The following is a 14,022-nucleotide window of genomic DNA, read 5'->3' on the forward strand; positions in this document are numbered from 1 at the left end:
AGTCCCCAGGCTTATGTCAACACAGTGAAAAAGCAAGCAATGGTTTTTAAACTGCAATATTTTTTAAAATTTAAAGACCAGGAAATTTCAGTGCCTTGACGGCTTGACAGGTCCTTTCACTGCTTAATAGTTCCCTTAACTGATTTACAGATCCAAACAGCTTGACATTTCCCTTGACAGCTCAAACAACTAGACATTTCCAATGAGATTATCCACTTTTTAATGCATATTTATAGCTACTCACAATTCCAAAGGGCAGCTCACCTCTCCTAAAAGCCACTTACCTTGTCCAGATGTCTTTCTGATCCTATCTGAAAGGGCTCCATACCTCTCCAAAAGAGTACCATATTTCTCCAAAGAACTCTGGCAGCTTTTGTCTTGTTCCTGAGAAGCCTAAAGCTCAGAATTTGTGTTTTGGGCATCCCCTCTATGAAAATTGGAGCTGTTTGAACACAGCTGCACTTCTATATGCGCAGCTGCCTCCATTAACTACTAACAACATCTCACCCCCATTTCTTCACTCTGTCCTGGTGACCCCGGTGGGTGTCAGGTTGGGAAACAGTACTTACAGAAAATCGGGTCCCTGGTACCTGATAATAAATGCTTTTTAATTGGCTTAAATTGAGCCCATCAGGATTTTCTTTGAAATGGCACTCGTATTTCAAAACCTTAAATGTCTATTAGTTGGAAGATTAATTACCATAGTCTGTTATTCATGGGAGTCAATTGTAACAATATTGGAAAGGGCACTGGATACATATTGCCATGAAAGGATTTAGATAGAAATTTGAGAGACGTGCTTGTCCCAGGTTTTACTGTCAGCAGCAAAGGAACAACACTCACCACTTTCGCATTGATAGCTGCCCACAGAGTTTCTGTGGACTTCTTATGGCACATTTCCTCTAGGTCTAGCATTTATGCCAGCATAGCACTTTCTCCAGGAAATCTGTGGTCAGGGCAGAAAGTGAGACATTTTTTATTTTTATTTTATTTTTCCTGAATGCACCTGTGCTAATTTTTCCATCCACTTTTAGTGCAGAACTAGTGAAGTATAGCAATTTTATTGTATTATAATCATTTCAGTGCTGAGTTCATTAATGAGTACTTCAGCGTACCTTTTGAAGGAGTGGGATGTCTCTGACAGCGACTTCCGAATTTCCATTTAACTGTACAAGTGCAGATGCGAAAAGTTGTCTGATTTATGTACTAACAATGGTGACTGCTGACAGCCTTACCGCAAAATCTGGGTCAAAGTGTAGCTGCTGTTATGATCCTTGGCCAGATCCTGAGATGTAGGGACCAATAATGCTTTGTTCACGGCAGATAAAGGTTGAGATTGAAGACACCTGCTTTTGGAATAAAGTCACATGATTCCACAGGTTTTGAAAAACAAAAACACTTCCAGTTCAGAATTTAAATCAATTTACAAATCTGTCGTGTACTCTGGATAAGTATGATGTACATGTAAATTAACAGACAAACTATTGTCAAACACACCGCACTACAGAGTAAATGACAGCTGCAGCCAAGACAAAGTCCATGGATTTCTTGAGAGCCTACTCAGGTGTCAGTAAACACCAAGTTAAACAATGTCGTTGGAACTCTGTCTCACCAGAGATTCCCAGATTCACCTTTGAAGGTCGCTCCTTGGAAATCTGTCCAAAAGTCACTCCCACTCGGGCAGGTTTAACAATGGCCCATCTCGCATGGTTTCAGTTTCACTTCCCAAGATTACTGTTCCCTGGAGTACAAACAAATACTACCTTACAAGTAAACTTTCAGATCTATGGCCGTGCCAAGCAAAACACTACTGCTCTAAAGCAGTATCTTTGTCCTGATTGCCCATTTTACCTAAAATCTGTCCACAGCTCTTTAACATAACTGGGGCCTGTTCCTGTCCTTTCACAGTAAGAAGTCCCACAACACCAGGTTAAAGTCCAACAGTCCTGTCCTTTCCTCCATGGCACTTGCTAGCAGAGTGACTCAAACTGACTGCCTCAAGAGAAGTTGTTCATTGACCCTTCAATTGATTTGATGACCTATCAAAACATTCAAGAGGGCCCCACCCATGCTACTTATGTAGGAACCTCTAACAAATATTGGAACACCCTACAGCTTAAATGTTACTCTCTGCCAACTGCCAATTTAGCACCTAGCGACACACTGAATTTGATTCATAGCACTGTATATAATAATACTTCGTGTTGGCCACATAATTTGATCACTGACCATGCAGTACATCCTAAGACCATTTAGAAGTTAATTGTCATTTGTGAAGTGCTTGTGGATTTTTAACTCCAGGCTTAATAAAATGAAAATGTTTGACTTTTCAAAATGTGACTCAAAACTTCTGGAACTATTGATAATGGATCTCTTGTACCACTGTCTAAGAATAAATATATACATAAGCTTTTCGCCCACTTTCGAGAGATGAAGACTGTAGATTGTTCCCCTCATATACCAGTTACATCCAAGATCTGTGCATCTAGTGTTCTGTAGTTGCATGCATAAACAAATCCTTGTATATTGTTAGCTGCATTATCTATTTTACTAAAATAAAATGAGTTGAAGAGTCATGCTTTTTTACTTATACTGCATGAAACAAATGTGCAATTTCATCTAGAGTATTTGCTTGTCCAATTTACTTAACTAGTTTTTAGTGCAATCACTAAAAACTTGGGCTTTTCATATAATTTTCAGCGGGGAGGAGAGTGTCTTAGAACAGCAAGTTTTGATGCACTTGATAGGCCAGTTTTACAGTTAATCATTTAAGATTAAACAAGTACTTTATGCATCCACTTGAACTCCAAATGTATTCCTTTTTGTTTGTTGACGGGCTGTGGGTATCGCTGGCTAGGCCACCATTTATTGCCCATCCCTAAATGCCATTGAGAAGGTAGTGGTGAGTACACCCAGACTACTGAAAGGAAGGTCGTTCCAGGATTTTCATCCAGTGACAATGAAGGAACGGCAATATAGTTCTAAACCAAGATTGTGTGACTTGGAAGGAAGCTTGCAGATGGTGGCATTCCCATGCATTTGTTGCTCTTATCATTTGAGGTGGTAACAGTTGTGGGTTCAGAAGGTATCAAGGGAGCCTGGTGAATTGCTGCAATGCACCTTGTAGGTGCTGCCGCTTTGCGTCGGTGGAGTCATCTAAGCAAGTGGAAAATATTCCATCACACTTCAGACTTCCACCTTGAAGATGGTGGATAGCCTTTGGGGATTTAGCTGGCAAATTACCACAGAATTCCCGGTCTCTGACCGGCTCTTGTACCCACAATCTTTATATGGCTGGCCCAATTTAGTTTCTTGTCAATAGTAAAACCCAGGAGGTTGATAGTGGAAGATTCAGTGATGATAATGCCATTGAATATCAGGAGGTGATAGTTAGATTCCATTCTGTTGGAGATGATCATTACCTAGGGCTTGTATGTTGCGAATGGTGTTTGCCACTTAACAGCCCAAGCCTAAATGTTGTCCAGATCTTGCTGCGTATGGACATGGGCTGCTTCAGTATTGGAGGAGTTAGTAATATTGCTGAATATTATGCAATATCAGTGAACACCCTGACTTCTTCCCTGATGAAAGAGAGAAGGTCATTGATGAAGTGCCGAAGATGATTTGGTCTACGGGTACTATCCTGAGGAGATTGATCTCCACAGCCAACTTCCTTTGTGCAAGGCATGACTCAATCCAGTGGAGAGTTTTCCCCCAGTTCGCCTGGGAGAGGCTGTGGCATAGTGGTATTGTCGCTATACTAGTAATCTAGAAACCCAGAGTAATGCCCTGGGGAACCAGATTTGAATCCCACCATGGCAGATGGTGAAATTTGAATTCAATAAAATTAAAAGCCGAACGATAACCATTTACCTTAAAAGAGGCCAATTACTTCAGTGTTGCCATGGCTCCTTGATGCCACGTTCCGTTCAATGCTGCCTTGTCTCACTTTGAGTTCAGCTCTTTTGTCCATGTTTGGACCAAGGCTATTAAAGTTTATTTATTAGTCACAAGTAAGGCTTACATTAACATTGCAATGAAGTTGCTGTGAAATTCCCCGAGTCGCCACACTCTGGCGCCTGTTCAGGTCAATGCACCTAACCAGCACGTCTTTCAGACTGTGGGAAGAAACCGGAGCACCGAGAGGAAACCCATGCAGACACAGGGAGAACGTTCAAACTCCACACAGACAGTGACCATAAGCCGGGAATCAAACCCAGATCCCTGGTGCTGTGAGGCAGCAGTGCTAACCACTGTGCCACCGTGCTGCCCCACACCCACCATATTAATGAGGTCAAGAGCTGAGTAGCTCTAACGGGACCCAAACTGAGTATCAATGAGCAGGTTATCGCTGAGTAATTGCATTCAAAGATGATACCTTTCATAATTATGAAATTTGTTTACATTTATATAGCATTTTATAACGTCTCCAAATGTTTCAGTGCTTCACGTAACAAAAAATTTTGAAATGCAATCATTCTCGTTATGTGGGATAACTTGCCTGTAGTCATGCACACAGCATGGATCCAATTGTAGTAATGAGACGGGAAGCAATTAATCTGTTTCTGGTGGATTTCAAATCTTGGCCATGACACTGAGAGAACTCAAAATTCTTCTTTGAATAATATAATGTGATCTTTAATTTCCACCTGGATGAACAAGTTTAACTTTTTATTTGAAAGTACTGTTGCTAGTAATGCACTGATCTGTTACTCTAGATTGTGACCAAATATTGGTTTGGCATTTAAATCCATAATCTTCTGATTCAAGCCAAGACAGGTATCAACTGAATCAAAATTATTTTTAATTCATACCTTTACATGTTGGTTAGTGGTGAACAGTTTTTGTTTCTACTTGTACTTGTTACTGCATTTTAGTTGTGATTGTTACTTTAGAAATTAGGAATTCAGCTAATCCGGTAATGTGATAGATATTTTGTACATGTAAATTTTAAGAATGATATTTAATCCCCTAATATTTAATGCCCAGAATGGACTCAAGACTTCATTATAATGAAAGAGTACAAATGATATGGATATATTTGTGTGTTTTTAATGTTTCAAAAGAATGTTTTAAAGTTCAGCTTTTTCCTGTCTGGAAGGAATACACTCAGATGCTGGAGATGCAGAACAATTACGCATTTCAACCTAGCAAGTGGTTATGTTGAGATGAGTTAGTGGACTTTTGTTTACTTAAGTTCGCTGGGGATTTGGCTAGAGTGATTGACAGGATCATGTGATGTTGTGGTTCATGTGCAGTCCTGGATTGGTGGCAGAAAAAGAAACAGGCTTTTGAAGCAAGGGGTTGGAGTTTGGCTATATTGATTGAAGTTAGGTGAGTTTTGCAGGCTTCTGGAATCTCTATTTTTCTGAAAACTCCAAGGGTGTTGGCCCTCATAATAGCAAGTGTATTTGTGATTGCTCACTATATTTAAAGTGAGTTTTAAGTCTGTCAGAAGAATGTTAGAACATAGAACATTACAGCGCAGTACAGGCCCTTCGGCCCTCGATGTTGCGCCGACCAGTGGTACCAATCTAAAGCCCCTCTAATCTACACTATTCCAATATCATCCATATGTTTATCCAATAACCATTTGAATGCTCTTAATGTTGATTATTGGAATGGAGTAGCGATAAGTTAGAAATTAGTTGTTTCTTTTCATGTTCAAAGATTGTAAGAGTTCAGCTGCTTCATTTTGTTAGAGTTATACTTAAACTGTATTATGGATAAAGCTTGTTTTGATAACAGATCCTTAATTTGTCAGTGGAATTACTCTTGGAGTGAAACACCCTTTCCTCACATTAACCAAGCTGGTTAATTATGCAATATTTTGAAACTCCTTTGGCTTGCATGAAACCTGCCTAGTGACAGCTGTTATGAACTTTTCCTGTGCTTCTATAATGTTTAAATTTAAAGTTCCAGTTCAGACATCTTCATTTCATTTTGTTTTGTATCTTTCTTGTATCACTTTTTTTTGTATTTTTGGTCCTTTCATCTCAATCTAATTTTAAGTTTTATTTTAATGCATTCATTCTGAAAAATTAGATTTATGGGGGTGGCATTATTTATGGGAGTAATATGAAAATGAAAGGCAGTTGCTCAAAGTACAGATAACATCTGGATATCACAGTTATTGCAATATTTGATATAAATCCCTTTTATTAGTAAGATTTTCCACCCTCTTCTTGTTTTCCAAAATTCTAAGTCAATTTCCTTAGAAGTCAATCAAGTCTTCACACTTGAAATGCAATTAATTACAATTTTCCCCAAGTAGAAATCCACTAACATGACACACCTTATGTATTTTTTGACAGCCTTTTTGTGTTTCTTTTGCAGGATGGTTCAGAGGGTTTGCAACCAAAAAGCCTACAGTCAAGGTAATAATGTATAGTCTTTTATTTCAAGAGTGAGAATTCTTGAGCCAAATTGAAACCGTTACATGTGGTGGATGCCTGGCAGAAGTGTGAAATGTGGTTAATTTCCAAGCAACTGTACAATTATTTAGAGCTCAGTACTGTCCACCTGTGGTGAAGAACACTTTGTATCTCACAGTTCAATGTATTTCTTTTTTACCTTTGTAACAGACAGAAGCGGCCAATTTTAAATAGTCCTGATTTATTCTCTCACCACCATCCCATAAACCGAAAGCTGTTTGATTTGATTCCCAAACATTAGTGGGGCATACTTACAAACCCTCAGTTTTGATGCGATTCAATTTTCCATTAATAACCCCACAGCAAACTCGTGGTGTGATGAACTGTGGATTAATTTATTTGCACACACACACAAGTGCAGGAGGAGGGTAGCAACATTGCCTCATTTTTAATTGTGCAGTAAAAGGCTGATAGAGAAAAAGATTTATAGAGCATGGACCACAGAGAAAAGAACAATTCTTTCACTTGAGTCCAGAATCAAAGTTTAAGGTATATTCCTTCACAGAGGTCTGCAGGTTGAAGTTTTGTTGAATAACTCACTTTTCCAGTAGAGTTAACTTCCATGATGAGATAGGCACAGTAAGAAGCCTCACAATATCAGAAAGTACAACAGGTTTATTTGGTATCACAAGCTTTCCGTGCAGTGCTGGCATCTCCACATCATGATGAGATATGCATGTAGAGATAGCTCACTCTTGTATGCAATGGCACAGAAGGTGAAAACAGTTGGGAGCAGGGCATTCAGTCTGACAGAGCCTTTTTGTGGTGCTGCTAGATAGTTGGAAAAAAAGCAGACACAGGTTTGCAGTACAGCAAGTCAGTATAACTGGTTCTTTAAGCAAGAGGTTCATGTCATATGATCCCCATCTCTCCATACCACCTTCGACAAAGGATGGGATTCCTCATTTGTGTTCCTGAGATTAAAATTCCTTAACCATTAAGAATTGAGGAAGGCTGCAGGGCTCTTTGCCCTAGCAGACGCTGGTTGACCAGCCTGGGTTATGAAATGCAGATACCAATGTATAGTTCTCTTTGAACTTGATCTCTGCAGCTGATAGGGTGTCTTCAAAGATAACAAGGTGCCAATTTCTTTGATGTTGTCAAATAGCCCCTTTTGTTCAGAGTCACAGTCTCAACTATTTGAAAAAGGTAATTGTTCATTTTTTTAAAAAATTAGGAATTAGTTATGAGCATATGTATTATGAAAAATATAATGTGATGTCTTAACCGCATTGCATTTATATATTAATGCGTAGTGAAATTTAATTTAATCATTGCGTGCAGTGGTCATTAATTTGTGGTAATTCACCTGTAATCAATATGAATAATTTATAATGAATGATTTGTGGCTTCCAATTTATTGATCAGATTAGCAATACAATGACTATTGTTTGTGTTGGTTAGAATATTTAATCTGCTATAAGTGAGCTATGAAATTCTTGGCAATACTGAAAGAATAATCAGAGGTATGATCACTGGCTATATTGAAGTTAAACTCCAGAATGCACACAGTATTGGTCCTTAAACTCTCCTTACCTGCCAATATAAGTGATAAATCATCAAAGAACCAAGTTTTCCTATCTGTTGAGCAGGGAATGTGTGTCAAATACATAATTGTCATATTAAATTACCTTGATTGTACTGAAATAAGTTGCTGATTTGTATGACTCAACTCCCTGCTTAATACCAAAACCATCAGCAGAAAAAGTTTTATTATCTTTTAAACAGCAGACTGGAAAAACACATGCTTTACTTCAGCATAGGTAGTAGATTGCATGTTATTCACAAGAATAATTGAAGAAAAAAACATAAAACTAGACAAATAAAAAGAAAAGTACTGTAAAACTGAAACAAAAAATTCTAGAAATACATTTTGTGTTCTACGTACTTAAAAGAGGGAGAAAAGCATTTTTCAAGCGGCTGAAATAATGTATTTAGGCGACCAATAGAGGATAAGGTAAGGTAAAGCGAAGTTGCCATAGTCCCAGATGACCATAGGTTGCTTCCCCCCATTTGAGGGGAGGGTTGACTGATGGTGATTTAACCTGAGGATCATCACACCTCAGGCAAGGGGCAAAGTTGAGAAGGTGGGCCTTTATGAATAACCTTAGCTATATGGGAATTGAACCTGCACTGTTGGCGTTGTTTTGCAACACAAACAAGCTGTCCAGCCAACTGAGCGAAACTTCCTAACAACTCCACTTGGATCCAGCAGTAGGCCTTGTTATTGGCAGCCCATGAATGTCTTCTAGAATATTACCCTGTAACCCATATAGCAATGCTAATGCAGAGTCGCCTCCCGTTTCTTACAAGTCTAGCTCCTTTACCAGCATTGGACGAGGTCGTGATGACCCTGCATTTTTTTGGAGACTTTACCTGTGTCAGCAAGACCGATTAAAGCCTAGACCCAGAAAGATCCAACCCTATCTAAATATAAGGCATGTGATCTTGCATGGGAGATTCGAAGGGTGACCTTCCAAAGAAATGAAACCCTACCTTCATTAAAAAGTTGAATATGGTGTTGAGGCCAGAGTCATTCTTTGGGGATCCTGAGTAATTGTTCGGCCCCAGGATGACTTCCAATATTAACTAATATGGACTACGTAATGGTCACTTGGGAGTACCAAAAATGAAGATGCTGGCTAGGTCATTATTCTGACATCACAGACTTGGTAAAGCAATGTAACTTATGGCAGGAAAATCAAAAACTTCTGCCCTCAGCCTCCTTACACCCATGGGAGTGGTCTGTCAGGCCTTGTGTGTGTGTATACACGTGGATTTTGTAAGGGTCCTTCATGGGTTCCATGTTTTTAATCATGGTGGACGCAGGCTTACATGGTTGGAGGTGCACTGCATAGACTTCCTGACTTCCCAGGCTACGATCACGAAATTACAGCAAAGTTTTAGTGTACGTGGAACATCAGAAATCCTGTTTTTCGATAACGTCTCAGCCTTTACTAGCGGTGATGTCCAGAACTTTGTGTTCTTCAAAGGTATCTGACACATCTGAACTGCACCTTATCACCAGCTGTCAAATGGGCTGGCAGAACAGGTGGTGCAAACCTTCAAAAACAGTTTGAAGAAACAACTGGCGGCATCAATGGAGACCAAACTGGCGCAGTTTTTGTTCAATTACAGGACCATGCCATGCACAACAGGTGTTGCCTCAGTGGAGCTGTTAATGGGATGGTGACTTCATACCAGATTAAGCCTGATATTTCCAAACTTGGCACAGAGGTTGGAGTCCAAAAAAGAAATGACAATTCTGCAAGGACAGAGAGAACTTTCCTAAAAGGTGATCTGTTTCACATGAGAAGCTTTGGGGATGGACCCATTTGGGTCCTTGGGATCATTATGGAGAAAACAGGACCAGTATCAAATAAGGTCAAAGTCCAGGGTAAAATCTTGAAGAAGTACTTGGACCATCTCAGAGCCAAGGAGTCCATGCATGAGCAGACTTCACTATTGGCCATGGAAATGACTGCTGCCAGTGCCAGCCCCAAGTTCGACACTGATTCCATGTTGGCCCCTCCAGATAGTGAAGGTACGGATTCAAAGATGGAGGCTGAAGAAGTGGGTCTCTAGGCTGAAGCAGAACCTGAGGAGGGACCCACTTCAGTAACCCTTCGACACTTCTTCCGGAAACGAAGAAGCCCCTGTCTTGTTACTCTGCCTGATGCAACCTTCAATGGACCTCCGATCGATTCATAAATGATGCAAAGGATTTCCTTGTAATGGGGATGCTGGGAGAGGTTTGGATCTAAGGGGGGAATGGGGGGTCTAATGATGGCCGTTAGGGCCACAGGGAATCATCGATAGATCTCCCCGTGGGATTTGTGGAGTCCCTTATTGAGCAAGCGGAGGGTTGCCCAATAGAAAGTGTTCACTGGGGGCTTTTAAACCTGTGACTTCACCCAGACCAAGTTTGTAGGTATTGATGTTGAACCACCTAGCTATGAGCGACAGGAGCAGTCTCTTCCTTGGTATACAATAAAGGATGCTTGGTGATGGGAAACAGGCTTTGGCTGAATTACCACACCAGCAATACCTTCAATCCATAAGTTAATAAAAAGGAATACAGTCACAGTAGTATCCCCCTCTCTAAAATGTACACCATTTTGGATACTGTTGTGTGGGATTGCCAATCAGGGGATGGTGACAGCAACACAGTACCTAAGTTGCACCTAAACTGGAGGGGCACCAATACTCCGGCAGGAAGGTTTACTAGTGTCACTTGGGTGGGTTTAAACTAGTGTGGTGGGGGTTGGGAACCAGAATAGTAGGTCAGCGAGTGAAACAACTGGGGAGGAGTTAGAAACTATGGTAATTAAGCTAAGAGGAAACGTGGACAGGGTTGGTGGGTGGCATGGTGGCACAGCACTGCTGCCCCTCAGCTCCAGGGACCTGGGTTCGATTCCAGCTTTGGGTAGCTGTATGGTGTTTGCACATTCTCTCTGTTTGCATGAATTTCCTCCGGATGCTCCGATTTCCTCTCGCAGAGGCGGAAATGTGCAGTTTAAGTGGATTGGGCATGTTAAAATGCCCCTTAATGCCCCAAGATGTGTAGGTTAGATGAGTTAGCCATCATAAATATATGGGGTTACAGGGACAGGGTGGGGGAAACGACCTGGGTAAGATACTTTGTCAGAGAGTTGGTGTGGACTTGATGGGCCGAATGCTGTCTTTGCGCTGTAGGAATTCTATAATTCTATGAATACGGCAGGGCTGGTGGTCTGAAGTGTATTTATTTTAACGTGAGAAATATGACATCGAAGGCAAATTAACTTTGAGCTTGGATTCAAACATATAACTATGATATTGTAGCTATTACAGAGACTTGGTTGAGAGAGGGACAAGACTGGCAGCTTAACATTGCAGGATTTAGATGTTTCAGGCGTGATAGAGAGGGATGTAAAAGACATTGGGGAGTTGCGTCACTGACTAGGGAAAATATCACAGCTGTACTGAGGGAAGACACCTTTGAGGGTTTATACAGCGAGGCTATATGGGTAGAGCGCAGGAATAGGAAGGGTGCAATCACTTTGAGGTTGTACTACAGGCCTCCCAACAGCCAGCGGGAGACAGAGGAATATATATATTAGTGCCAGGGGCTTAGATGGGGAGAGGGGGGAATTTGTTAGGTGCAATGTGTAAATAGTTCAACTAGGAAAGGGCCATACTAGACCTGGTATTTGAGCCCAGTCAGGTCATCAAAATTTCAGTGGGAGAGCATTTTGGGAACAGTGATCATAATTCCGCAAGTCTTAAGTTAGTTCTGAATAAGAATAAGAGTAGTTCTCCGGTGAAAGTACTAAACGTAGGCTATCTATGACAATATTCGACATGAATTGGGGAATGTAGATTGGGGGAAGTGTTTGAGGGTAAATCACCATCAACATGTGGGAATCTTTTAAAGGCCAGTTGATTCGAGTTCAGGACCAGCATGTTCCTGGGAAAATGAAGGATCAGGATGGCAAGATTTGGGAACCTTTGACGAGAAAAATTGGGAGCTTAGTCAAAAAGGAAAAGAAGGCATTTGTAAGGTTTAGGAAACTGAAGACCGAGCCCTCGAAGGATATAAAAAAGCAGGAAAGAACTTAAACAAGTAGTTAGGAGGGCTAAGAGGGGGCATAAAATGTCCCTGGCAAACACGATTAAGATTAATTCCAATGTGCTTTATCTGTATAAAAGGAGTGAAAGGGTGGGCCCACTCAAGGACAAAAGAGGGAATTTATGTGTGGAATCGGAGAAGGACATGGTGGACAATGAGTCTAAAGGTGGGTGTGTTGATATTCTGGGGCATGTTGATATAAAAAAAGGAGGTGGTGCTAGGTGTTTTGAAAAGCATCAAGGTACGCAAGTCCCCAGGACCGAATGGGATCTATCCCAGAATACTGAGGGAGGTGAGGGAAGAAATTGTTGGGACCTTGTATGAAATCTTTGTATCCTCTTTAGTCACAGGAGAGGTCCCAGAGGACTCGAGAAAAGCCAATGTTGTTCTTTTGTTTAAGAAGGGCAACAGGAATAATCCAGGGAATTACAGGCCGGTGAGCCTTGCGTCATTGGTAGGGAAATTATTGGGGAAGATTCTTAGGGACGGGATATACTCACATTTGGAAAAATATGGACTCATTAGTGATAAGCAATATCACTTTGTACGGGGGAGGTCATGTTTCACGAACTTTGATTGAATTTTTTGAGGAAGTGACAAAGATAGTTGATGAGGGCAGGGTGCTGGATGTTGTCTACATGGACTTCAGCAAGGCCTTTGACAAAATCCCTCATGACTGGCTTATACAGAAGGTGAAGTCACATGATCTGCGATGAGCTGGTAAGATGGATCCAGAACTGGCTTGGTCACAGAAGACGAGAGTAACAGTGGAAAGTTGTTTTTCTGACTGGAGATCGGCGATCAGTGGTGTTCTGCAGGGCTCAGTGCTGGGACCCCTGTTGTTTGTAATATATATAAATGATTTGGAGAAGAATTTAGGTGGTCTGATGAGTAAGTTTGCGGATACACAAAGATTGGGAGATCTGTGAATAGCGAGGAGGATTACCAGAGGATACAGCAGGATATACATAGGCTGGAGACTTGAGCGGAGAAATGGCAGATGGAATTTAATCTGGACAAATGTGAGGTGATAGAGTTTGGAAGTTCAAATGCAGGAGGGAAGTATACAGTGATGGAAGAACCCTTAGGAGCATTAAACGTACAGAGAGATCTAGGCATACAGGTCTACAGTTCACTTGAATGTCGGAGGTTAAGGGGCGACCTGATGGAAGTTTGCAAAATTGAGAGGCATGGATAGTTGGAGTCTTTTTTCCAGGGTAGAAATGTCAATTGCTAGGGGACATAGGTTTAAATAAAAAAGAGAAAGTTCAAAGGAGATGTGAGAGGCAGGTTTTTTACAGAGGATGGTAAGTGCTTGGAATGCACTGCTAGAGGAGGTGGTAGAAGCAGATACAATGGCAATGTTTACAAGGCATCTTGACAGATACATGAATAGGCAGGGAATAAAGGGTTGCAGATTGCATAGAAGCAAAAAGTCTTTAGCTTAGAAAGGCATCATGTGTCAGGACAGGCTTGTGATCAAACTATACAATTATCTATTCGGATCATAGCTCCATTATTGTGCCTGGTTCTGGTCTCCGAGAATCAAGAGATGCATTCATAAAATAAACGTGCAATCATTTTAAAGTCTCAAGGACAGCTTAAATGTCAGAGGTGTGGCGAATGATACTGAACATTTTTTTAGAAAGCGCAGAAAAGAACCAAGAAGCTGATCGCTATTCTCGGAGGTTTGAGTTTTGAAGGAAGACTGGAGAAACTTTGGCTTTTCAGCTTCAAAACAAAATATCCATAGGATAAGTTCACAGTAATATATAATGTTGTGAATAGAACAAAAAAAGATTATTCCAGAATAATATAAATTAAAATTGTGGGAGTGGCACAAAGTTACTTGGGGTCAAACTAAAGGCGACATTGTAATTAATGCCAGACACTAGTTCTTCACAAGCAGAATGATCCATCTACTTGGAATGGGCTTTCCAATAGAATGGTGGATGCAACCGTAATTCTGGATCCAAG

General features: G+C 40.8%; 1 protein-coding gene across 4 annotated transcripts in view; it reads left to right on the forward strand.

Annotated features, from left to right (window-relative positions):
- dock3 (dedicator of cytokinesis 3) overlaps window positions 1-14,022 on the forward strand; it is a 1,050,162-nt gene that overhangs the window by 165,497 nt on the left and 870,643 nt on the right. For all 4 annotated transcript variants that reach the window (XM_078209344.1, XM_078209345.1, XM_078209346.1 and 1 more), the window contains exon 3: window positions 6,337-6,377. In XM_078209344.1, the coding sequence (XP_078065470.1) occupies window positions 6,337-6,377 (41 nt within the window). The remainder of the gene's footprint in view (window positions 1-6,336; window positions 6,378-14,022) is intronic.

Source organism: Mustelus asterias, chromosome 3 (assembly GCF_964213995.1).
Source record: "Mustelus asterias chromosome 3, sMusAst1.hap1.1, whole genome shotgun sequence".
Taxonomy (NCBI): Eukaryota; Metazoa; Chordata; class Chondrichthyes; order Carcharhiniformes; family Triakidae; genus Mustelus; species Mustelus asterias.